Here is a 24228-nt window from a genome sequence, read left to right as displayed (position 1 = left end):
AGAAATAGAGATAAAAAAAAACATTTACAGCTATAGTTTTCATCCTATATAATGAAGAACACCTACAATATGAAGATTCCCACAAACAATGAACAAGGATGTTAGCCAAAGTACTACTATTTTGTAGGAAACATGGACTTAATACGACTACATCCAAGAAACCATAATAAAACTTTCATTGAAGGATTCGCATTATTCACTTTATTATTCACATTTAAGGGAAACAAAAAACCATCTGAACAACATTAGGCCATTCAATTCTGCATATTTTCTGGTAAATATAACTTACATTATAACAGTAACTAGCCAAATTAATGCCAATTGAAGCAAATAAAATTGTGAAAGAGAGGTTATGCAGAAAATCAGGCAGTTCTTAAGAAATATAAACAAAATGTTATCGCTATATAAAAATGACTGAAATTTGTAAAGTACTGGTGACAATGGGTAGTACCATGCAGACTACATTATCATTGACGAAGATCACTATGGACAACCTAGTGCTAAGTGCTATAAGTGGGAAACATTTGTAGAATACAAAATACCAGATCAGCTTTTGAAAAATGATAAAATATTTAGAAGAAATGTTGATTATATGGAACTGTTAGGTACGTAATCAATGAGTTGAGTCTTTTAAAACTCATTGGAAATTATTACTTTTATTCGTTTTTGAATAAATTAGGGGGGCCTATTTTTTTTTTTAATAACTACTTTACTTCTTTGCAGTTGCTCGATTTCGAGCAACATGTATGCTAGTTTTCAATAATTTTGCCACACTACACTACACAGTAAGCAGATTGCTATGCTACTGGTCACTTTGTAGACAAGAAAGTTATCTTTGACAGAAAATGCACATACAATCAGGAGTCTAATAAATTTACTGATCACTCTCAGGGGACATTTCAATTAAAAGTAACTCCACTGCAGCAAACCTGCAGACTAAGCAAATTTCAATTCGTCAGATTGTTTTTTACTATTTTCATATTCATCGCATATTATTAAAATTGCATTAAATTTAATGAGTACCTAGGTTTGTTGCTGCAGGAAAGGAACGTGTTTTTCTGTAAAATGTTACTAGTATCATGAAGTATTATGAAATAAATCTACAAGATTTAGAAACATTTATCTCTCTAAACAAGCAAACTACATATTTTGAATAACTTTGGAATTTCAAATGTAGGCTACAGTTATTTTTTTGGAATTTTCACTGTAACCTTTAATTGTATACTACAATGCTTCAATATACAAAATTGTTTGTTTAGCCGTAAAAATTTGGGAAAAAACAAATTATTGAAAATTACAAAACATTGTGTTTCCATGAACCCGTATTGCTAGTTTGTAAACTTAGCGTACAGTTGTTAGTATTCTACAATGCTTCAATATACAAAATTGTTTGTTTAGCCCTAGGGTAAAAATTTGGGAAAAAACAAATTATTGAAAATCACAAAACATTTGTGTTTCCATGAACCGGTATTGCTAGTTTTTAAACTTACAGTTAGTTGTTCTACTTCAGCAAAACATTCTTGACGGTTTCTCTAAACCCTTTTGGTACCTATATCACTATAATTATGATCACAATTATTGTCACTCAGCAGTTTATATGTTATATGTTACAATAAGGGTCAATTATTGGCATTGTGTTCAAAACGTAAACCCTTCAACCAGTTAATCCACAGTATTTACTATACAGTCAGGATTGTGAACTTATTTTCAAGTAACTTATACACATCCTCACTGTTATGTTCTTATCTTTTTGTATTTTTGGGTTTAAATTCTGTTTTGTACAGGTAGGTATAACCAGAGCAGCAAAGGGTAGCAGTTGTTTTGAAACAATTGCTTTTTACATAGCTGGAAGAAAAAATATTTTGTTCAAAACTATAGGATCAATAAGGAAAATAACACAACAAATTCTTAGACAAATTTCTTTACATATTTCTTAAAAAATAAAAATTACAAACAATGGTTTTTTTGAAACTGAGAATTACTTAAGGGCAAACAATAAAAAATCTTTATTATAAGATCATTGGATGAATTATAGAAACCAAAAATATTGATTATCAAACAGTAATTTCAAAATCCAGCAGCTACTTCTGCGGCTTGGCATTGTGCTCCTCCAAATCCGGCTTGGCATTTTGCTCCTCCAACTCCAGCTTGGCATTTCGCTCCTTTATCTCCGCCCTGGAAAAAAGTTGATATGCCTTGTACACTAGTTACACAAATAACTATTGTAGCACTGTTGTAGCAAAATGTTCATTCTCTGATAGGCTAGGTCTATTTTATTTTTAGTTCAGCTATCATTCAGAGTGAGCAAAGTAGTGGGCAAAGTAAATCAGCAGTATTTAAATTAGAAAAAAGCTGTATTTCAAACTATTGAGGAATCAGCTGTTTGGAAAACAAACTCAGGTGAAGAGTTTGTTTGACAACTGTGGACAAATAGTACAGGTAAAATAATACAAAAACACTCCATATAAACAACAAAATTTGTACATTCATGAAATTTCACCTGTGAGTTACTAATAATATGAAAAATGAAGATCCGATGAGTCCCCAAAATTTTGGGCGTGCTAAGGCCCTTTTTGTTCCGAAGGGCCCTTAATCCTGAATAATTTTGTTTTTACGTTTAAGGTCGTGTGAGGTGTGGTTTTCGATGGTTTTAGTTATTTTAAATCGATTGGGACTAGTTTTATGTGTATTAAACCACTCCGTACAGGGTGTTTAGAAATATTATTACTTTTTACGATATTTAAACATTTATTCATAAAGTGATAAAATTAGTTACCTCCATGCATGCTCTATATAAAAGGGGATTATTGAAAATAACTAATTGTTTACTATATAAGAGGGAAGGATCTCAAGGAGTAAGAGAAAATATTAAATACCCCCGTCACAGCAAACCTGCAGACTAAGCGAATTTTAATTTGCCCGATTTTCAATTAAATCTAATAGTTTAATGAAATGAGGTCTAATAGTTTAATGAATACTTAGGTTTGCTGCTACAAGGAGGCTAATAAAGTGTGTTTATAGTAACATCTTAATAGCCTAGTATAAAACAAATAAATTTGACAAGTTTTACTAAGACATATCTATAAACAAACAAACAAAATCATTTTACACTATTCTCCTTAAGAATAACATGGAATTTTAAATTTACTATTTTTGAATTTTATTCGTAACTAACACACTTACAAAACACGTTAATATACTAAATTATTTGTTTTCTTTGAGCTCTTTAAAATGCTGTAGAGAAAAATTGGGAAACTTTGTCTTTTGAGGGTCAAAGATTACATATTTTTACCACATAAAACCCTGTTCCATGGACCGATTATGCCGGTTTTGTTAAAATTGAACCTAAATTACTCGAGTTATCATGTTTATGGACACGTATATAACATGGATATATTATATTATATATGGATATAAACACATATATACTATTTTGAGTAGATGGTGCTTTAGGCTTCTGGGTCCATCAAAATGAAAACGTAAATCGGTTTCGGGTCTATGTTTTATCATGAGACCTTCGGTAATAGCTTATCTCCTAAATGGGATGTTCGCTAAAAGGGGATGAAGGGGATGGATGAAGTTTCACACTATAACATGATAACATAGGTTACTAAGCAAAAATTTCAACTTTTAAGGTGGTGTGAATAATCTTTCAACGTGTTTATTATGCAAATCTATTAAGACCAATTTCAAATTGATATGTATTTTTCTAAGGTAGTATTTAAGTTATTTTTTTACATTTATTAAAAATTAAAACAATTGCATTTGTATATAACCTTACATTACATATTAAAATGAAGTACTTAAACTAAAGCTATTTTTCTACAATTTATGTAGTATCTCTCTTTACAATTTCATTATCACAATAATTATTCTCAGACGACTCATTAAAAATTTTATTATTCTTAGCAACTTGTCCATCTTTACTGATTTTGTCCAAGTTGGTGTTCAAGCAGGATTCCCCTTTACAAACCTAAAACCTTGCATATTGCAGAACAGGCAACACCAATCTTAAAGCACGAACAATGTGGTGCAAAACACCTTTCATACATACTGACGTTTGCAACTTGTATCTTAAGTTCCTCAAACTTATTTTCAATCAATCCAAGTACAGTTATCTTTCGTGGTTATGACGACCAGGACAGCACTAAGACATCAGAGCAGCATTGTCGGCACAAGCATTTTTGTCCTGAACAATGGGAACGAGGTTTATGGGGTAAAAATTGGGTTTTCTTATTTACTTTACCCTCAAAACACAAAGTTTCCCAATTTTTCTCTAGAACATTTTAAATAGCTTAAAAAATAATTTAGTATATTAACGTGTTTTTGTATGATACTAGTTACGGATAAAAATACTAAAATTATAAATTTAAAATTCCCATGTTATTCTTATGTAGAATAGTGTAAAATGATTTTTTTTATTGTTAATAGATATATTTTGATCAAACTTATTTAATTTATTTGTTTTATACTAGGCTTTTAATATTTTACTATAAACACACTTTATTAGCCGCCTTGTAGCAGCAAACCTAGGTTATCATTAAACGCAACGCTATTTTAGATTTAATTGAAAATCATGTAAGTAAAACGGAAATTCGCTAGGTGTGCAGGTTTGCTGTGACGGGGGTATTTAATATTTTCTCTTACTCCTTGTGATCCTTCCCTCTTATATAGTAAAGAATTGCAGTTATTTTCAATAATCCCCTTTTATATAGAGCATGGAGGTAACTAATTTTTTTCACTTTATGAATAAATGTTTAAATATCGTAAAAAGTAATAATATTTTGAAACACCCTGTATGGAGTGGTATTTGTTTTATACTAGGCTGTTAAGATTTTACTATAAACACACTTTATTAGCCTCCTTGTAGCAGCAAACCTAAGTATTCATTAAACTATTAGACCCTTTTTTCATTAAAACTATTAGATTTAATTGAAAATCGGACAAATTAAAATTAGCTTAGTCTGCAGGTTTGCTGTGACGGGGTATTTAATATTTTCTCTTACTCCTTGAGATCCTTCTCTCTTATATAGTAAAGAATTACAGTTATTTTCAATAATCCCTTTTTATATGGAGCATGCATGGAAGTAACTAATTTTATCACTTTATGAATAAATGTTTAAATATTGTAAAAAGTAATAATATTTCTAAACACCCTGTACGGAGTGGTTTAATACACATAAAACTAGTCCCAATCGATTTAAAATAACTAAAACCATCGAAAACCACACCTCACACGACCTTAAACGTAAAAACAAAATTATTCAGGATTAAGGGCCCTTCGGAACAAAAAGGGCCCCAAAAAGGGCCTTAGCACGCCCAAAATTTTGGGAACTCATCGGATCTTCATTTCTCATATTATTAGTAACTCACAGGTGAAATTTCATGAATGTACAAATTTTGTTGTTTATAAAACCCTATTTTACCTGTACTAAAATATGAATTCAACAAGATCCATTTATGTCACGGGAAAAATATCTCAAGTACCCACAACAAATAAAAAAATAACACTGATACGGTGTCGTTGGACTAAAAATCTAACTTTTCAATTAGAGGGTCTGGGGTTTACTGAATTACTCCTCGTAAATAGGGGGTCCCATGGGCTTCCCATGGAAAATAGTTAAAACTTAGGTACAAAATATTATATTTGTTGCAATTCTTATCTAAACTTGTTGGTCATATGCAAGATTTAATAAATTGTACGGTATGTTTATACTGCATAATCTAAAAAATGTTGTAAAGGTTGGGTCTTATGGGGGGGGGGGGGGGGGGCTCGAGCCCACCCAATACGAGAGTGTATTTTGATGTTAAGGATGAGTGTTGAATGTTGGAGATAACAACTATATATAGTAGATCTACCTAGGACTACTGTAGATCTCAACCATCAAAATGCAGCAGCTGTTGTTCTCATGATAAAAACAACGGCCTTTAAATTGTTATTTGTTACTTTAAGCTCTCAACAGAACCAACACATACTACAATTACTATTACCTATCAAAACATAGATTGCAAGCTTGTGATCTATGTTTTTATGCTCTTTTATAACTGTTAGTTATATGGGATGTATCATTATTTTATGATCAAATAGGCTTATACAGCTATAATTGACAAATGTTGACTAACCTCAATGTATCATTGAACTCGTCTTCTACATTGTCATCATTCCAATTATCTTCCCATACATTTATATCTTTATCGTCTTCATCTTTATCTGTCCAATCTGTTAAGCATACCAAAAGAAACATTTATCGTAAAATTTAAATAGCTTTGCTAGGTGATATACAGGGTGATAATTAAGTCTTAGGACGACATTATATCTTAAATAAAAACTAAAAGAGTTATCACAACCAAATTTGGCATGTCATTACGGGGAAGTGGTAATAGTAAGCAACTTTTTTGTGTACATGGTAATTGGATATAACCTATATGGGGGACAGCCACAGAGCAGGGGAAAAAATAGAATCACCACTCCTATATCTACAACTATACCAGTAGTGAAGCCGATTTCCGCCATCTTGAGGAGAGAGTGAGGCTCGGAACACAGTTGAGACCGCTTCGGGCGTCATTCCCACTGTGTTTTTGTGCACTTAATGTAAAGTAAAAATTGAATTTTGGTATTCTGTTAGAATATAAACCTAGGATTAATATGGTATCAAACTAATTTATTACTGTAACAATAATCTATATAATTAATACGCTACATGAAACTTTGTCGGTTGAACTCCTCCGCCATTTCTTAACCGATTTTATCCATTGACGTCTCATTGGAAAGAGCGTGTCGCGTAGATTTGCAAACTGGCCTTACATTTTTGAAAAAGTCTCTTGGGCTCTGCCACAGTGGATTTGAAAGTTCCCATGTTATCCTTATGAAGAAAATAATTGTTTACATTTTGATCAGCTGTACAATTTCATTGCTGTTATTTATTTTTCAATTCAATGAAACGCATTGAGTACATTTATTTACTATTTGAGTGTGTGTAAACATAACCCCGGAAACCATAAGACGGATAGTGTTAGTATGGTTGTATCTTAAATTTGTGTATTTATCGTTGTTTTGTGTCGCTATGACGGATCGTGTTAGCATGATTGTAACTTAAATTTGTGCATTTATCGTTGTTCTGTGTAGCTATAATTTGTTTATTTGTTGTTTTTTTTTTCTTTTAAATGCATCCGACGCGACGACAACGAAACATAGACAGGAGTCGTAGTGATAACGACCGCAGCTACAGAACAGTGGCGCGTAATAGGCTTAACTCATCACAGTCAGCACTGGACCCTGGACAATCTCAACTATTAGGTTACAAATGCCCCCTAACACTACCCCAAAACAACTTTTCGTTCTCAATTGGCCCTCTATCAATGACCTGTGTTCGTGTTGCCTGTACAGCGAGGCATTTTGAGAAGAAGAAAACCGGCCGGAATGCTTTAGGTTTATCAATAACGAAGATAAGCATGGTCTGAGTTGCACACCGGTAATCTTTAAGTTGACTCTTTTAAACTCATTGTAGCCTAGATATGACTGTTATTAGTTTTGAAATATCTTCTGTAATACTTTGCAATTGCTTGAATTCGGGCAACATGTACACTAGTCATACTTATTTCAACAAAAAATGTACAAGAACAATTTTAATATTGTGAAATGTGAAATGAAAAATGTGACCTGTGAGGGAGTTTATTATTTATTGGTCAGGAAACTTCGACCAGCCAGAAAGTTTTACATTACGAAATGAACAAAAATTTTTGTCTAAAAACTTTTTTTCTATGGCTGTTCAGTCAGCTGATATTATTTTTTGAAAATAGGGAAAAGTTAGCATGAAACTACAGACATGGCGCGCCGTGGCTGCTGTGCTGCGCTTACCAGTCCCGTCCTCCTGTCCCGTGTAGTGTACTTCAGCAATAGTCTAAGTTTGTTTTTGATAGGATTTATGGTGAAAATTAAATACAACCTTTTTACTATAACAAATAGGTACATTGAAAACGAGGTTTTTAAAATTTTTTATTTGGATACAAATTTTGACTTCCTTTATTGATTATTTTCAAGAAATGCATAAAAGGAAATTGTAGGAAGTTTCATTCTCTTTCAGAATATTTACTTCTACTTTGGATAATTTCCTCGCCATTGAAAGTTATTTGCAAAACTGCTAAGCAATCTTCAAATTTATAGTGGTGACAAAATACTTTGGGTAGTGTTAGAAGTACTATGTATACTATCAACTGCCTGCCATTTGAGGATGAAATCATATGTTATTAATTGTTATGATTTATTTTACTTTTTTGTTTACTTTTTATCAGTTTTGTTCTCAACCATGTTAATAAACCATCAATTGTTTTTCATCTCTTAAAAACTAATTAATGTTTATAACTTGATCAAAATAAACTTATCAGAGTTGGAGGTAGACTCAACCAATCCACTCTTGAGTATGGCTCAAAACACCCACTTCTCCTCCCAAAAGATTCTAATCTTTCAAAATTAATAATATCTGATTCCCACCTTCGTACACTACATGGTAGTACAAGCATTACATTATCAACCATTAGACAACGTTTTTGGATTCTCGGTGGTCGCCCAGCTATTAAGAAAGAACTACTACGGTGTGTCACTTGTGCTCGATACAGAGCTGAACGAGCTCAGCAACTTATGGGACAGCTTCCTACATCTCGAGTCACCCCTTCACGACCATTTCTCCACTCTGGTGTGGACTACGCAGGTCCATTCGTTATCAAGACTTGGCGAGGTAAAGCAGCAAAAACATACAAGGGATATATTGTAGTATTCATCTGCTCGTCAACATCTGCACTCCACCTCGAATTAGTCACCGATTACTCTGCAGAAGCATTCATTGCAGCATATAAGAGATTCACAGCTCGCCGTGGAATTTCTTCCACTCTGTCCAGTGATTGTGGTACTACAATTATCGGTGCTGATGCAGAACTAAAACGTCTATTCACGGCTTCAACAACGACAAGTACCAAACTAAGAGATCTTCTAACTAAAGATGGAACATTGTGGAAATTTAACCCTCCATCTGCTCCTCACTTCGGTGGTTACTGGGAAGCAGGAGTTAAGTCAGTGAAATATCACCTAAAACGAATTGTTGGTAATACTCAACTAACATACGAAGAATTCACTACCATTCTCACACAAATCGAAGCGGTTTTGAATTCGAGACCTCTCTGTAAATTGACTGATGATCCTGATGACCTATCTACATTGACTCCTGCACATTTTCTTGTTGGTTCATCACTATCTACAATACCAGAACCAGACCTCAAGGAAGTACCAACAAATAGACTTTCAAGATGGCAGTTGTTGCAGCAAATGTTACAAAGTTTCTGGAAAAGATGGTCAAAGGAATATCTTCAGCAACTGCAGACAATTTATAAATGGAGATTTCCAAACACACAACTTAAAGTAGGATCAGTAGTCCTTATTATTGACGAACAATATCCTCCATCAAAATGGCCTTTAGCAAAGGTCATAGAAGTTCATCCTGGGCTTGACAATCTCATTCGCGTGGTAACACTGAAGACAGCTACTGGAATACTCAAAAGACCAATAGCAAAATTGTGCTCTCTTCCTGTCACAGAATAAAATTGCCCAGTTCCCTGTTGCAATTTGGGGGGGAGTATGTTAGAAGTACTATGTATACTATCAACTGCCTGCCATTTGAGGATGAAATCATATGTTATTAATTGTTATGATTTATTTTACTTTTTTGTTTACTTTTTATCAGTTTTGTTCTCAACCATGTTAATAAACCATCAATTGTTTTTCATCTCTTTTATTTTGTAAAAACTAATCACTCATACTATCTATCATTAACAGGTAGAGATATTTTTTTAACTTTGTGCAATTAAACCTGCAGTTATACTAGACCAATTTCATTAATGAAAAGGTCAATGGAAAGCTTCATCCATGTAGGTTTTCTAAATATAATTATGAAAGTTTGATTTCTTAAGGGGGCTAGCCTAGCAAAAAATTTCAAATTTTTCAATTTTTTAAAAATATATTTTTTTATTTTGTGAGTTCTTTCTGAACTGTTTGGTACCAGAATTATAAAGATATCTATTGTTTTAGTTGAGATATGACCAAAAACATTTATCAGTGCACATGCCTTATTGTTAGTTATCCGATACTTGTCCGCGACTTGGGGCAAGTGTCCAAAACTAGTGTTTTTTTCTTACTATTTACATGATATCTTCTAAGCCAGTTGAGATATCATCACCAAATTTTTACAGGATGTTTATACCATCAGTACCTATGACCTGAACTAGAATTATAGCAGTAGGTTTGGTTTAAGTGACAAAATATATAAATTTAACAAAAAAATAAAATAAAATATTTTTTTATAATCTAAAATTTTAAGCCAATTAACCAATTTCAATTATATAAACATATTTTTAGTTCAGGCTATAGCCCTAGGCATAAAGAAAAGAACCATACCAAATTTATTTGTGTAAATTAAATAAAAAAAAAACACAATGTGTAAAATGGTTACCTAGGCTTTTACAAATATAAAATTTAATTTTTTTATCATAACTCCCAAACTCATCAACATTTTTCAAAATATTTTACATGATTATATGCCCAAATTTGTGCTTAAAATGTCCTGAAAAATTCAAAATCCTAGGTCAAAAAGTTTATTCACAGCAAAATGTTTTCTATAAACGTGCGTTTTTAGCTAGGCTAGCCCCCTTAAATTAGCATTTTGCTATAGCAATAAATAGCGGGCAAGGCCTGACATTAGAGAAAGTTGGTGTTTACCTTCCACCACCAGTATTTAGCCATGACAATAATTTTATTTTGCACTATCTGGGGTAAAAATAACTTAAGACATATATTTACTTAATTTTTAGCCTTTCCCCACAACATTAACACTATTTTTAATTGATTTTTTCTGCTGAACACTAAAGTATTGTAAGGGTGTGTGGATGTAATGTCTTAAACTCCAACACCACTTTGCAGCCATTAAGCAACCAGCGTAAGCTTTTTTTTAAATTGTATATGGGCATAGGCTGTAAGTACTTTGTAGTTAAATTGATTCGAGGAAAAATAATATTCACAAACAATATCATAGGCCTACTTAATTTACCCAAAAGAAAAAAATAAACAATACCTATATTACAATACAATAATAATATACAATAACCAAGGCCTACTCTTTTTTTTCTATAACTCCCTACACCAGAAAAAATAGATTTTTTACAAAAATCACTTTTACTTTTCATCAATTTGTTTTTCGTGAGTGTAACAAGCGAAGACATACAGAACCGCAGCACGACGCTTGGAACTAGAGGCACAGAAAAAATACTACTTAAACCCAGAATGCCAACTGCTGGTAAAAAGCGTTAAGTACTTTGAGAGAGCCTTGCCTGTCAATTCGTAGGCAGCGCCACTAGCGTTGCTATGCTGAGTGCACAGCAACGCTGGTGGCGCTGCCTACGGATTGACAGGCAAAGCTCTCTCAAAGTACTTAACGCTTTTTACTATGCGGTTGGCATTCTGGGTTATAGTAGTATGTTTTCTGTGCTAGAGGGTACTAGGCAGAGGAGTGGTGGGGGGCGGTTGCCATCTTGTGGAGAGAGGCTCGCTTCACTCCATACGGCCAGTGCCGCCTCTATTTTTATTCTCTGCTCTGTGGGGACAGCCCATAGAGTTTAAATCCTTAAAGGTAAGCATAGGTTAATACGTACATCACAATTCGTGTAGATCTAAAAACGATGCCGCAAAGCGGATCTCAAATGGGCAATCAAGTCAAAAATGGTTTGATTGGCAAATATATAAATAAATAAATACACAGGCCACAAAACATGTAACATATAAAGTTAATAACGTAAAGCTTTAAAAACTCACTATGGTTTGCTCAAAAAAACTTTCACTGCAGTAGGTACCGTAGGTGCAGTAGGTACCGAAGATATTAATCTCCCTTAATTTTAAATTTTTTTAAGTTTTCGAAAATCTTTAAATTTTTAAGTTATTTCCCATTAAAAGCATTATTTGTAAGCAACTTTTAATGTTAACAGTTTGAAGAAACCACCTTTACCCAAACAAAGGTTTCTTGTTTGAAAGATTACGTAATCTCTAAACGATAATCGGTACATACCTATACATAGCAAACATTCGGAGGAAATGTGACAAAAATGCACAAATCTGGGGTTTTGGACGATTGCAATTTTACTTCCTAAGTAGGAAAAGTACCGATATCTTTGTCGAAATGTTAGTAAGTAGAAACCAAAAGTGACACATTGGAAAAGCGAGTTTAGCTACATCTGTAAGTTAAACCTCTGTTACGATCACAGCGAAATCAGAAAGATCTTCCAAGATCGCAGCAACATCCACGATCACCCACTGCAGTTGTGATTTTTTATTTTGTACTTTACACAACTGTCATTGAAGCGCCGTCCCGTCAATGAGTGGAAACCTTTTTTGTAAGCTATTGGTGACGATGATTAAGAACATATAAGTTTCCCAGCACTAATACAACACTGATTCACTGTATTTTCCCCGGTTATCAAAACTCAAGAACAATCATTGCACTTGCGAATAATTAGACCGGTCTCACTTGGTTTGGATGTGATAACAAAACTTGATCGAAATGGTTGCGGTATTTATAAACAACTTTTAATGTAAACATATCAGTGACAGCTAGAAGTGAGAACTAATCCAAACAGATGATCGTTATTTCATAAAATTTAATAGTAAACATTGGGAGAAAATTTGACAAAAATTAAACAAAATTGGGTTTTTGATGGTTCGTTATTTTGTTATCCAAGAAGCGAGGCCATGTTTTTAAAGCCAAAGACACTCTCATCAATCCAGTAAATACAGAAAAGTGATTAGAACCTTGATCGGTACTCTAGTTTTCTAGGAGTAGGCCGCGTAAAATGACATTTTGGCGTTACAGACGGAACCACAGAATGGACAAACAGACAGAAATTGAGATAAGACTCGTTTCGGCTTTCTTAGGCTATGAAACGTAAAAATAACCAAAAACTGCATGATTCTAAGCAATGTACAGACAAAACTGTAATTTTATTTATATAGATATTGATATATTTCTGATACATTCTTATTTATTAGGGTTTTTTAGTCAGGTCATCTTCATGTTTGTTATGTATGACATGTATTAAGTAAGTCTGAATGTATCGTCTTGCCATCATTGTATGTACAGTATATGAAAATGGAGTTTTCCATCTGTAAATAAATAAATAAATCTATACTATTATATAAAAATCTAATGGTGTCTGTCTGTATGTGTATTACTAATAGGTGCAAAAGCTACTGTACAAACTGGACTAAAATTTTACAAAAATATAGTTACCATACCGAGGACCATTATAGGACTATTCACATTTCGATACTGACCGTAGGCTTCGCCCCTTTGGCTTTAAAGGTTGTGAGGTGAAGATTTTAAAAGTAAATATTGATTAGTCTCCATGGCTGCAGATGAGAACACTTAACAATGTTTGTTTACATTTGCTTTGTCATTTAAATGTAAACAAGAAGAACTGCTAAACTGCATATTTCACAATTTCAGACAGCTGATACAAAGAAATTAAATATAATATTTTCCATAACTATGAGGTAGGTTTATTTTAATCTAACCTTTTATCATGGATTATTTATTCTAAAACTATGTCAATGATTATATGAAAAAAGATTCTATAACCGTTGCTGTATCAACTCCGGCTCTGCTTTGGATTTTTTTTAAGCGTCTAAGTTATGAAAATAATGTTATTAATGTGATTTGATGGAAACAGTATGAAAATTACAATGTATAGATATTTTATATGAATTTGGAGGCTACTTTAAATAAATTCTAACTCCAACTCCTTAACATGTGTTAGATTAACTTAACATAACTTGCACATCACATTGTTTTTTATATGTATATTTAGGTAAATTAAGTTATTGTGTTCTGCTAAACCTATGCATAAATTAAACTAAAGAATATCATCAATAACTAAATTGTACTGTGTTGATTTTTTTTTAAATCTGTTGTATGTAACTATAATTATTAATTATCAAATGGTAATACAAAATACTCTTATTTTATCTTAACATAGCTTTCAGTTCACATTTACTTTATTTGATACATTTATTATTTGTGTTTTGCCACACCACTGATTAAATTAAACCAAGGAAAATATCATAAAACTAAGCAGTACAAAGTGTTCTTTTGTTTCTAAAATCAATGAAATATCTGTTACTATGTTTACTTTATAGTAAGTGTGAAAATGTAAAGCCAATGGAGATGGAACTGATTACATAAAAGAACTGGTTTGTATATTAAGTTGTTTGTTGATATTTTTGTAGAGTAGAATCAGAGATGCAATGAAACATATACACTGTATTTGCTGTTAAATTGTTTAGGCATTGATGCTTTGATAATCATATTAGTTTTGTCTGCTGTCTTTAATGCTAAATTATTTGTTTAACATTTTTTATAGTGCCTATAGATATAGTTTCTTTAATATTTAAAAGACTGTATTGAAAAGGCATAGCAATATTTCTAAAGTTTATAACAGCTGACTTAGTTTGTGCTAATGATTTATTGTGAGTGAAGAAACTGAAGATGGAAGGATTTGTGATTTAATATAGGTTAAAGAAGAGTGACATTTAAAAAAATGTTCATATAAATTTAATAATTAGTAGTAACTTCAAAATTGAAATTTAAAATGTCAATAATAAATAAAAAGATATGTTACTAAGGGAGATGAAATGGTGGTATCCACTGCTTACCAGATTAAAGTCATAACTTAAACATTTCTATTAGCTGGCCATAAAAGTTGAATTTTGTTTCTAAAAGCGTTGGGGGATGTGTAACTATTATAGCAACAGATGTAAAGATTAAAATGTTTCTATTTTGTGTCCTCTTCCCGTTGCAAAACACGGGTACAACAGCTAGTAAGGAATAAATGTGATATTTTTAAGGAGGCATTTTAGTGTAAATCCAATCAGGCTAACGGAAATTTGCTTAGTCTGCAGGTTTGCTGCGGCGGGGGTATTTAATCTTTGGACTACTGCCATTTTTTTACTCAGTTGTTCTTTTGAGCTGAAATTTTGTGGCATTGTATTTTACAAATAAGGACCTTTAATTTTATGTGCATATCAACATATACTTAGGTTTATGATTTTCTTCCGTCTCTTCGTGAGTTCGTGAACCAGCATGATCGGCCCATGGCCCATGGGAACAGGGTTTTATGGGTTAAAAATTGGTTTTTCTCATTTTTGACCCTTAAAACATAAAATTTCTTAATTTTTCTTTTAACCTTTTTAAAGAGCTTAAAAAAAGTTCTTTCAAAGGGTTCATGGGGGGGTTTTATGGGGTAAAAATTGGTTTCTCCCATTTCTGACCCAAAAAACATAAAATTTAGCAATTTCTTTCCAAACCATTTTGTAGAGCTTAAAAACCACAAAAATTTAGTATATCAAAGTGTATTTGTTCGGTAATTGGTAACGGAGGAAATTAAAATAATTGTAAATTAAAAATTCCTTTGTTATTCTTATGGAGAATATTGTAAAATGTTGTAGTTTGCTTGTTTATGGGTGTATTTAGATCAAATTTGGAAAATTGTTTTTATACTAAACTATTATATATAATATTTTAAGAAAAAACACACTTTATTAGTACTGCAACAGTAAAACCTACTAAGTAGGTACTTGTTAAACCTACAGTAATGTTATTTAAATTGATTTAATTGAAAATCGATTCAGACACATGGAAATTCGCTTAGTCGGCAGGTTTGCTGCAGCGGGGGTATTTATTAAACTAAACAAGCGATGACAGGTGGAGTGGTGGAGTGGTATTAAGTTCCACATAGATAAACTTTGTGGGGCAATAGCACGACAAATAAAACAATATTACACTATGGAAAGTTGTACTGGTACCATTGACTATTGGATACTAAAGTAGACTTCCCATCCATATGGACCAACTGTAGCCAATTTTTTATTAAAAAAGAATGTAGTTGTGTGAGCCAGTCACAGAATGCACTTATTTTTTTATTACTTACTTACTTACTTACTTACTTACTTTTTTTATTTTATTTTTTTTAGTTTATTTATTTATTTCCAACGGACATCTCCATTTTACAGCTATACAAATCAAAACATTAAACTCAGGATGGCTTAATTGATAATAACAAATTTTGTGCTTATAGGCTAGAAATAAAATCAACAATATAATAATGATCTAATAACAAACAACAGTAACAATGACAGACCTAGTCGAACAAAACAAAAACTGACAAAATAACAAAAGGTATACTAATAAATAAATAATTTAGAACAACAACAATAAATAAATACCATAATAATATAAACAATATGAAACAATAACAACAAACCCACAAGCTAACAACCAATAACAACTGAGAAAGATAAATATATAGACTAATATAAAATCAAATTGACTAGAGAGACGACAAACCTATAGTTAAATGCAAAGACAACAATCAGGCCCGCCGAGAGGGGGGGCCAGCGGGGGCATTGCCCAGGGGCCCGGGCCTACAAGGGGCCCGGGCCCGGGCCGGGCCTGGTCTAAAATGTAGTTGGGATGTAGGATGGGGGAGTGGAGTGGGCCCGCGGCAACGATTGCCCAGGGGCCCGAGATTTCTCTCTGCGGGCCTGACAACAATTTAACAGACAAGTACCTAGTATTTGTATGGTAACAACGAAATACAATTTTTAATTAAATACAGAGACTTTGAAAGGGGGAAAAACTAAACATTAGGTGTTAAAGTGATGATCTTCTTTTTCAGTGTAGTCACGCTGTGTCTAAAATTATATTTTATACCTCTTTTTTGCTGACCAGGTTGATGGGTCATAACATTTGCTGTAACTCATCATAAGTCTTCCCCTAAGTTTGACTTGGTTAAAAAGATTGTGTATTTGGCAGAAATTAGTAATTTAGATCAGCACAATCTGTAGGTTGTTCACATCAACTACGACGATTTTGATAAAGATTTTAGACAATTAAAACCCTGTAAAAACACTTCAAAATAATATTTTGAAATGTGTACCTACCTCCAAAGGTTTTAATACAGTGGTACGGATTCACATAAAGCCTGACCAACCACCCTGACCTTCCTTTAGTGACATCAACGGAGTTTTCTGAATAGAAGTTTGGTTCGGTTAGGTTATGAAAGAACAGCACCATTTTTCTACCTACATAAACCCAATTTAGCAAATTTCTTATGAGGATTGACTTATAATAGGCCAATAGGCTATTGTGATTCCACTTGAAAATGTGGTTTGTCTTACACCCTGTTTATTCAAACATTGCACATTTTAGCAGTGATACCGTATCTTCAGTAATACATATCCATTAGCTGTGAAAACTAATGGTATAACTTGAATTCAGGAGGTAAAAAAGTATTCAGCATAGCAAGATAACAAAAAATTAAAAATTTGTTTGGAAACACCTAAGCTAGACTAAATAACTGAATTACCAAACATTCTGTCATTCTGACTTAGGGGGGAAGGGACTTTTATCCTGTATGTTTAATTACATATTATAACTATAACATTTTGAACGGATGGTGTTTTAGGCAGGTAGGCCTACAGTTTCTTAACTGGGCTATGCTAATACCAATTGTAACTATCAATTCAATTAAGCTTAGTAAACCTTCATTCCATTTTTTCACTATCAGCAAGTTTGGTTAGTTAGGTTAGGTTATGACAGTTATAATTGATCTAAGTTAACTTAGTAAAAATATTAATTATTAAATTATATTTTCAATCGATATTAGCATAGCCCAGTTAAGAAACTGTACCATTTTTGGCCTCTGGGGACAACAAAATTAAAAGAAATTGGTCCCGGACCTAGGCCTTTCAGTGCCACCTAATGCATGGTATTTGCTAGGCATCTTCCCTAAGTATAAGGAAATTCACTAAAACACTGAAAAATACTGCAGATTGAAAAAAAGGCCTAAGTTTACTATATCATAGAATTCATGGTTTTTAAAATGATGTTATTCTATTATTTAGCACGTTATTCTATTATGTTAATTGTGTATTAGATTCGATAAGAGAATGAGAGCTAGGCATAGGCTGTTAGTAAAAATGTTAAGTTTAACTTACATACTTTCAGCGGGAAATTCTTCAAATTCCTTATCTTCTTCTAAAAAACTCAAATCAGATTTAGGTTTTTCTTCATCATTTTTACTGTCACTCATTTTCGAATTATTGACAATAATTAATCGGCAAGTTACAACGATTGACAACAATCCACGAAATTATTTCATGGTGTTTCATCAAGTGAAAGCTTTAAACCACTTAAACCTAGCTCTTATCGGCCATCTGATCTGACTCGTCTGACTGGCAACTGGCACTGGCAGTTAGTGAAAACTTACTATCGATAGTACTATCGATAGTATCGATAGTTTGAAAATATCGATAGTGGGTCGATAGTATTATACCATCGATGAGACTATCGATAGTTTTTTTTACGTTAAATTAAGTAAAGAAATCATTATCTGGTACTCTTACATTTCATTGTGTGTCTGTTAATGCATACCTATAGTTAATATTATAGACTATTTTTTTTTAATTCATTGTAGAAAAGCTCGGTAGACAAGTAGGCTACCTTCTCAAACATTTGAAAGCGGGGGCATTTGCTAATTCACTACCGGACTTATGGGTACATTTGCCTCGTGGGTTTTAGCATACATAGTAGACACCGGTATACGGTATTTTCCATTGATCTATGGTTTTAGATTGTCATAAAAAATATATATATATATATATATATATTATTTATGCTATGTGAGTAAAAAAATATTTTTGTAGTGAATAACAAAAAAAAATAGTAAGAGAATTTTTCTTTTTTTATTGTTGTAACCCTTAAAAAAAAACTTATTGTTATTTTATACAAATGTTGTAATATTTTGGAAAAAAAAACATAAAGGGGGCTCCAGGGCGTCACTCATAAATTGTTAAAATTAATAATCTGATACAGCTTTATCTTCGACTAGGTAGAAACCATTGTTTAAACTCATGCAGGCAGGATATATACAATATTATATGCATTAAAATTCCATTTGAGTGACTATCGATAGTACTATCGATAGTATCGATAGTTTTTAAAAAACTATCGAAAACTATCGATAGTGTGACTATCGATAGTAAGTTTTCACTACTGGCAGTGTGAGTGTGCAGTGTGCGTACTGTGTAGTGGTGGGAATCACCGAATGAAAATAACCGAATCAATCGGTTATTGATGCTGAATAGACTAATTCGGTTATTTTATCCTGGTTCGGTTAAATTAGTCTTACCGTGCGATTCGGTGATTTAGTTATTTAGTTGATTTAATCATTGATTTAGTTTGTCACATCATCAGGTAACTAAAATTTATTCGGCGATTCGTTCGACTAAAAATCACCGATTGACGCTGAAAGACTAAATGTCATTCAGTTTCCCATAGGATAAAAATTAGTTGTGGTTTGTGATAGTGAATAATGACTAAAATTGATTCGGTGATTCATTCAACTAAAAATAACCGATTGACGCAAAAAATAACTGATTGATTATTCGGTCATGGAAACCATTCGGTTATCCCATCACTAGTACTGTGCGATCGATGCGAGCGTTTCAGGGCAGGAATTGGACTAGCCTATTGCGCATGCACAAACAAACCATAAAATTGAACTGATCTCAAATGAACGACTCTCATACAATTGAAGCAAAAGAGTTGTTTACTGTTCTGTCGTTCTGTCATCTCGTCATCTGTCTAGTGTCTGGGGGCCTTGAGTGTCTGCCTTGGTCTGCCCCTGCTCCTGTTGTGCCCCATTAGTCCAGTCAATAAAGGGATTGTAGAGGACATGGAGAGAGGGAAATTTTGTTCTGTGGGAATAAGTTCGGGGTAGTTAGAAGATAAAAATACCAAAAGTCCCCGCCCCTGGCCCTGCTGTTTCAGCGGGGGGAGGGGGGGGAAAGACCCAATTTTTTAGTTTTTTACTTATCACTGAACACCGTGCATCTTACGGAAAAAATGTAAATCATAAAAAGAAAGATGATGAAATTCTCTACAAGAATGGTCATATTCATTTCTTCCGTATATGCATTGGTTTAAAAGATATTCTCAAAATAATATAAAAATTCTTAAATAACTTGATTTTTTCACGCGTTTTTTGTCAAATAAGTTTATATAATCTATTAGCCTGTTGTTGTTTCACATGAATCAGGATAGAAAACAGGGTTTCGAACACTAACCTATATAATATAAAATATCAATCGTATATATTGTGTTAAAAATAGTTTATATAAATTTAAATGAGTTATGTATATTTGTCATGGAAACAAGTAATTTTTGCATAATTATTACACTAAAAATTAAAAAGATTATGTTTGTAGCTATATTTGTCCAGGTTTATTTATAAGAATTACCGAAACCAAGACTTAATACTATTGTTCGTGGTCTAGTTCTTTGAAAAATCTAGTTATTGCACTGAGCTATAATTCTAACTGGAGGTAGCACTGAATGTCAAAGATGCGTGTCGCCCAGTTATATATCGATGGTGTCGCCAGCCGCCATGTTTGCGTGAGGCGGGTGTCATAAGAAGCCATGAGTGACGTGAAGCTGGCCCGCCCATTCCAGCACACTTTTTTTTAATGTATACAAAAAAGTGTGCTAAAAGTGTGCTCTTTATAACTGCTATTAAAAAAAAGTGTGCTCTTATAATAATTATGATATAATCAATTGTATTTGGGCGGGCCAGAATCACGACTGGCCCGCCCATTTTAGCTACAGATCTATAAACCATACCAAAAAACTGTGCTGAAAGTGTGCTCACAGGAATCATTAATAAAAAAAAGTGTGCCGCCCCCGTTACTATACAAACAACCCCTAAATGGTAAGGGTAATAAAATGACCCAGCCCGCCCATTTCAGCTACAGATCTATAAACCATACCAAAAAACTGTGCTAAAAGTGTGCTCACAGGAATCATTAATAAAAAAAAGTGTGCCGCCCCCGTTACTATACTAATAACCCCTAAATGGTAAGGGTATAATAAAATGACCCAGCCCGCCCATTTTAGCTACAGATCTATAAACCATACCAAAAAACTGTGCTGAAAGTGTGCTCACAGGAATCATTAATAAAAAAAAGTGTGCCGCCCCCGTTACTATACAAACAACCCCTAAATGGTAAGGGTAATAAAATGACCCAGCCCGCCCATTTCAGCTACAGATCTATAAACCATACCAAAAAACTGTGCTAAAAGTGTGCTCACAGGAATCATTAATAAAAAAAAGTGTGCCGCCCCCGTTACTATACTAATAACCCCTAAATGGTAAGGGTATAATAAAATGACCCAGCCCGCCCATTTCAGCTACAGATCTATAAACCATGCCAAAAAACTGTGCTAAAAGTGTGCTCACAGGAATCATTAATAAAAAAAAGTGTGCCGCCCCCGTTACTATACAAATAACCCCTAAATGGTAAGGGTATAATAAAATGACCCAGCCCGCCCATTTCAGCTACAGATCTATAAACCATGCCAAAAAACTGTGCTAAAAGTGTGCTCACAGGAATCATTAATAAAAAAAAGTGTGCCGCCCCCGTTACTATACTAATAACCCCTAAATGGTAAGGGTATAATAAAATGACCCAGCCCGCCCATTTCAGCTACAGATCTATAAACCATGCCAAAAAACTGTGCTGAAAGTGTGCTCACAGGATTCATTATTAAAATAAAGTGTGCCGCCCCCGTTACTAAACAAACATCCCCTAAATGGTAAGGGTATTAAAATGACCCAGCCCGCCCATTTCAGCTACAGATCTATAAACCATACCAAAAAACTGTGCTGAAAGTGTGCTCACAGGAGTCATTAATAAAAAAATTTGTGCCACCCCCGTTACTAAACAAATAACCCCTAAATGGTAAGGGTAATAAAATGACCCAGCCCGCCCATTTCAGCTACAGATCTCTAAACCATGCCAAAAAACTGTGCTAAAAGTGTGCTCACAGGAACCATTAATTAAAAAAGTGTCCCCGCTACCAATCGTATGTAATTTAGCTACACGCTACACATAGTCTGGATAGTCAACCTGCCCGCCACCCCAGCAGCTTGTAAACTATTTAAGTGCTACAGAATTAATGATTAGCCATGGCCCAACTGCGACTTTAAATGTCATATTATTTTTGTTTTTATTTCAAATGTCAAGAAAATAAAAGTGTTTACATACGAAAAGGAGCATTATGTAACTTTTTTTATTTTGGTTTTAATCGAAAGGAATATTGTTTAACATATTTTAATACTAGCTGTACCCGCGGGCTTTGCCCCGTTTAACTTCACAAGTTAGCTCGTTCGCATGGCTCAATCACGTCCTGGTTGAAGTTCGTTCGCTACGCTCAATCACCTTTAGGTTGGAGCTCGTTCGCTCCGCCCACTTGCCTTCAGGTTAGCTCGTTCGCTACGCTAACTCGCTTCCAGGTTGAAGTTCGTTCGCTACGCTCACTCACCTTTTGGTTGTAAATTGGCTGTAGTCATAAATTTAAAAAAAATAATAGTGCTGCACCCTGTTGGTAATCCTTGTAACTCTAATGTTATTGAACATCATAGAACAGAACCAACTTGTTTAATTGAAACAGCTGTTAAATATTACGACTCGTGAGTTGAGGAACTGAACGATGAATTAGAACAACTCCTTTTCAAGAGAAGCTCCGAAGAACGGGAGCTTGTCGATATACTGGGACTATTTCAGTGTCGACATAGTGAAACTATTTCATTGTCGACAATATGGGATGTCGACAATTTGTGGTGTCGATCATTTGCGACGTCGGTTATTTGGGATGTCGGTTAAGTGGGAATATTCCAGTGTCGACAAACTGGGAATAATTCAGTTTCGATCAATTTCTACGGTTGTCGATATTATGGAACCCACCCCTTTATTCTATTCTATGTTGTCATTGGCGTCATTGGATGTTCGTCTTTTTTGGTCTTTGTCTCTTGGTCTCTTGGGGTATTTACTCAGGGGAGGTACAGAAGAGGCTACGATGACAGCTGTGGACTTCTTATTAGCTGAAGGAACGCCATTACCGAACCAATACGGTCAGTGGCCATCGGCCTCGGTGGTCTAGTGGTCAGCGTGCCGGCCTGATATGCTGAAGGTCCCGGGTTCGAATCCCGCTGGTAGTACTAACTTTTTGTCCAAGATATTTTCATTGTCAGCAAGTTTGGTTGGTTTGGTTCGGTTATGACAGTTTAATTTTATTATAAGTCATTATAAAATTTTAATTTAGCAATTTCTAGTTTTATTTAATAAACAGAATTTTTTTCATAACTAAACATTTGTTATATTATTTAATTATCAGCAAGTTTGGTTAGTTCGGTTAGGTTATGATAGTTTAATTTTATATTTTAAAAATTATAAAATTGAATTTGAGGCATTTATAATTTTATTTTATGAACAGAACGATTTTTGCGATTAGTATTAGTAAACCTTCATTGCCAAAGTGCTCTCTACTACAGCGCTGTTCACGGAGGAATTTTGAACTAATGCCTCATTCGTACCTCCCCTAAGTCAGACCCGTCTCTTGGTCTCTTGTCTCGTTGTCTGTCTGTTGTGGTTGTGATGTGTTTGTCTCTGTGTGTATTATAGATTCGTTGAATGAATGCGCCTTTTTTGCGCCATCGCCATGCGTTCATGCGGTATACACGCTTGCACGTATGCTAAAGCTAAGCTGTAGCTATTTAATTTGCTTATTTGCATCCTTGGCAAGTTGCAGTTTACTTGCAATCCAACAGTTAGGTTAAATTGTTAAGTTCGTGTCTGTGTAGTAGTCATGACTTCTTACAGCTCAAAATCCTAGATTACTGTAATAATTTGTAACGTTTGGAAATCTAGGCTTTGGCCTAGTTCAATTAAAATGTTTTGGACATTGGTGTTTATGGTATCATGTATAAAATTGCTTCTCATACCTGCATAGTGAGTTAACATTAATTTCTACAGTCTAGCCTAATTCTAACTTAAGGCAGGCCTACCTAGCCTAGGCCTATATAAGTTAATTTAACATAATTTTGTAAAGATTTTAAGCTCAAAGAAACCATTGTTGTCAGGCCCATTTTTACAGGCAGGCCTAGACTTTTTAGGTTACTTTCCTGTTAAAGGGAACATTCATTATTATCGACGATTTTTAATCGATAACTTATATCGATATTTTTGTTTCCCTTTACGATCCATTACAAAATGACAACTGATCTTGTTTAGGCTAAAATCTA

General features: G+C 33.7%; 2 protein-coding genes across 5 annotated transcripts in view; one reads left to right on the top strand and one right to left on the bottom strand.

The window, feature by feature from the left end:
- Positions 1–1905: 1905 nt before the first annotated feature.
- LOC128985563 (26S proteasome complex subunit SEM1-like) lies at positions 1906–18331 on the bottom strand. Of its 4 annotated transcripts, none has more exons than XM_054405169.1 (4): positions 18086–18331; positions 17030–17170; positions 6124–6220; positions 1906–2175 (listed from the first exon to the last, which is right to left on the bottom strand). In XM_054405169.1, the coding sequence occupies exons 2-4, from the start codon at positions 17160–17162 to the stop codon at positions 2082–2084; spliced, it is 324 nt and encodes a 107-aa protein (XP_054261144.1). In that variant the 5' UTR covers positions 17163–17170; positions 18086–18331; the 3' UTR covers positions 1906–2081. The 4 variants fall into 4 exon arrangements, with proteins under 4 accessions (XP_054261144.1, XP_054261142.1, XP_054261143.1 ...); XM_054405167.1 differs by having other exon boundaries at positions 18090–18331; XM_054405168.1 differs by having other exon boundaries at positions 17030–17116; positions 18090–18331.
- Positions 18332–23661: 5330 nt separating this feature from the next.
- The window catches only part of LOC128985555 (probable dolichyl pyrophosphate Glc1Man9GlcNAc2 alpha-1,3-glucosyltransferase), a 76107-nt gene continuing 75540 nt past the window's right edge, over positions 23662–24228 (top strand). Inside the window, exon 1 of the mRNA XM_054405154.1 lies at positions 23662–23935. Within this exon, the coding sequence (XP_054261129.1) occupies positions 23877–23935 (59 nt within the window). The 5' untranslated portion in view covers positions 23662–23876. The remainder of the gene's footprint in view (positions 23936–24228) is intronic.

Source organism: Macrosteles quadrilineatus, unplaced genomic scaffold (genome assembly GCF_028750875.1).
Source record: "Macrosteles quadrilineatus isolate MER2022 unplaced genomic scaffold, UCM_ALF_1.0 Scaffold_2__2_contigs__length_208266976, whole genome shotgun sequence".
NCBI classification, from domain to species: Eukaryota; Metazoa; Arthropoda; class Insecta; order Hemiptera; family Cicadellidae; genus Macrosteles; species Macrosteles quadrilineatus.
This window is presented reverse-complemented; position numbering and strand designations above follow the sequence as displayed.

Bases quoted from the DNA above. Each gene is read 5' to 3' on its own strand.
- LOC128985563 (XM_054405167.1), bottom strand. From the start codon at position 18,180: ATGAGTGACAGTAAAAATGATGAAGAAAAACCTAAATCTGATTTGAGT. The intron at 6,221-17,029 runs GTAGGTACACAT...TATGCTTAACAG, and splicing joins CTGTATTAAAACCTTTGGAG to ATTGGACAGATAAAGATGAA. The intron at 2,176-6,123 runs GTTAGTCAACAT...ACTTTTTTCCAG, and splicing joins GAGTTCAATGATACATTGAG to GGCGGAGATAAAGGAGCGAA.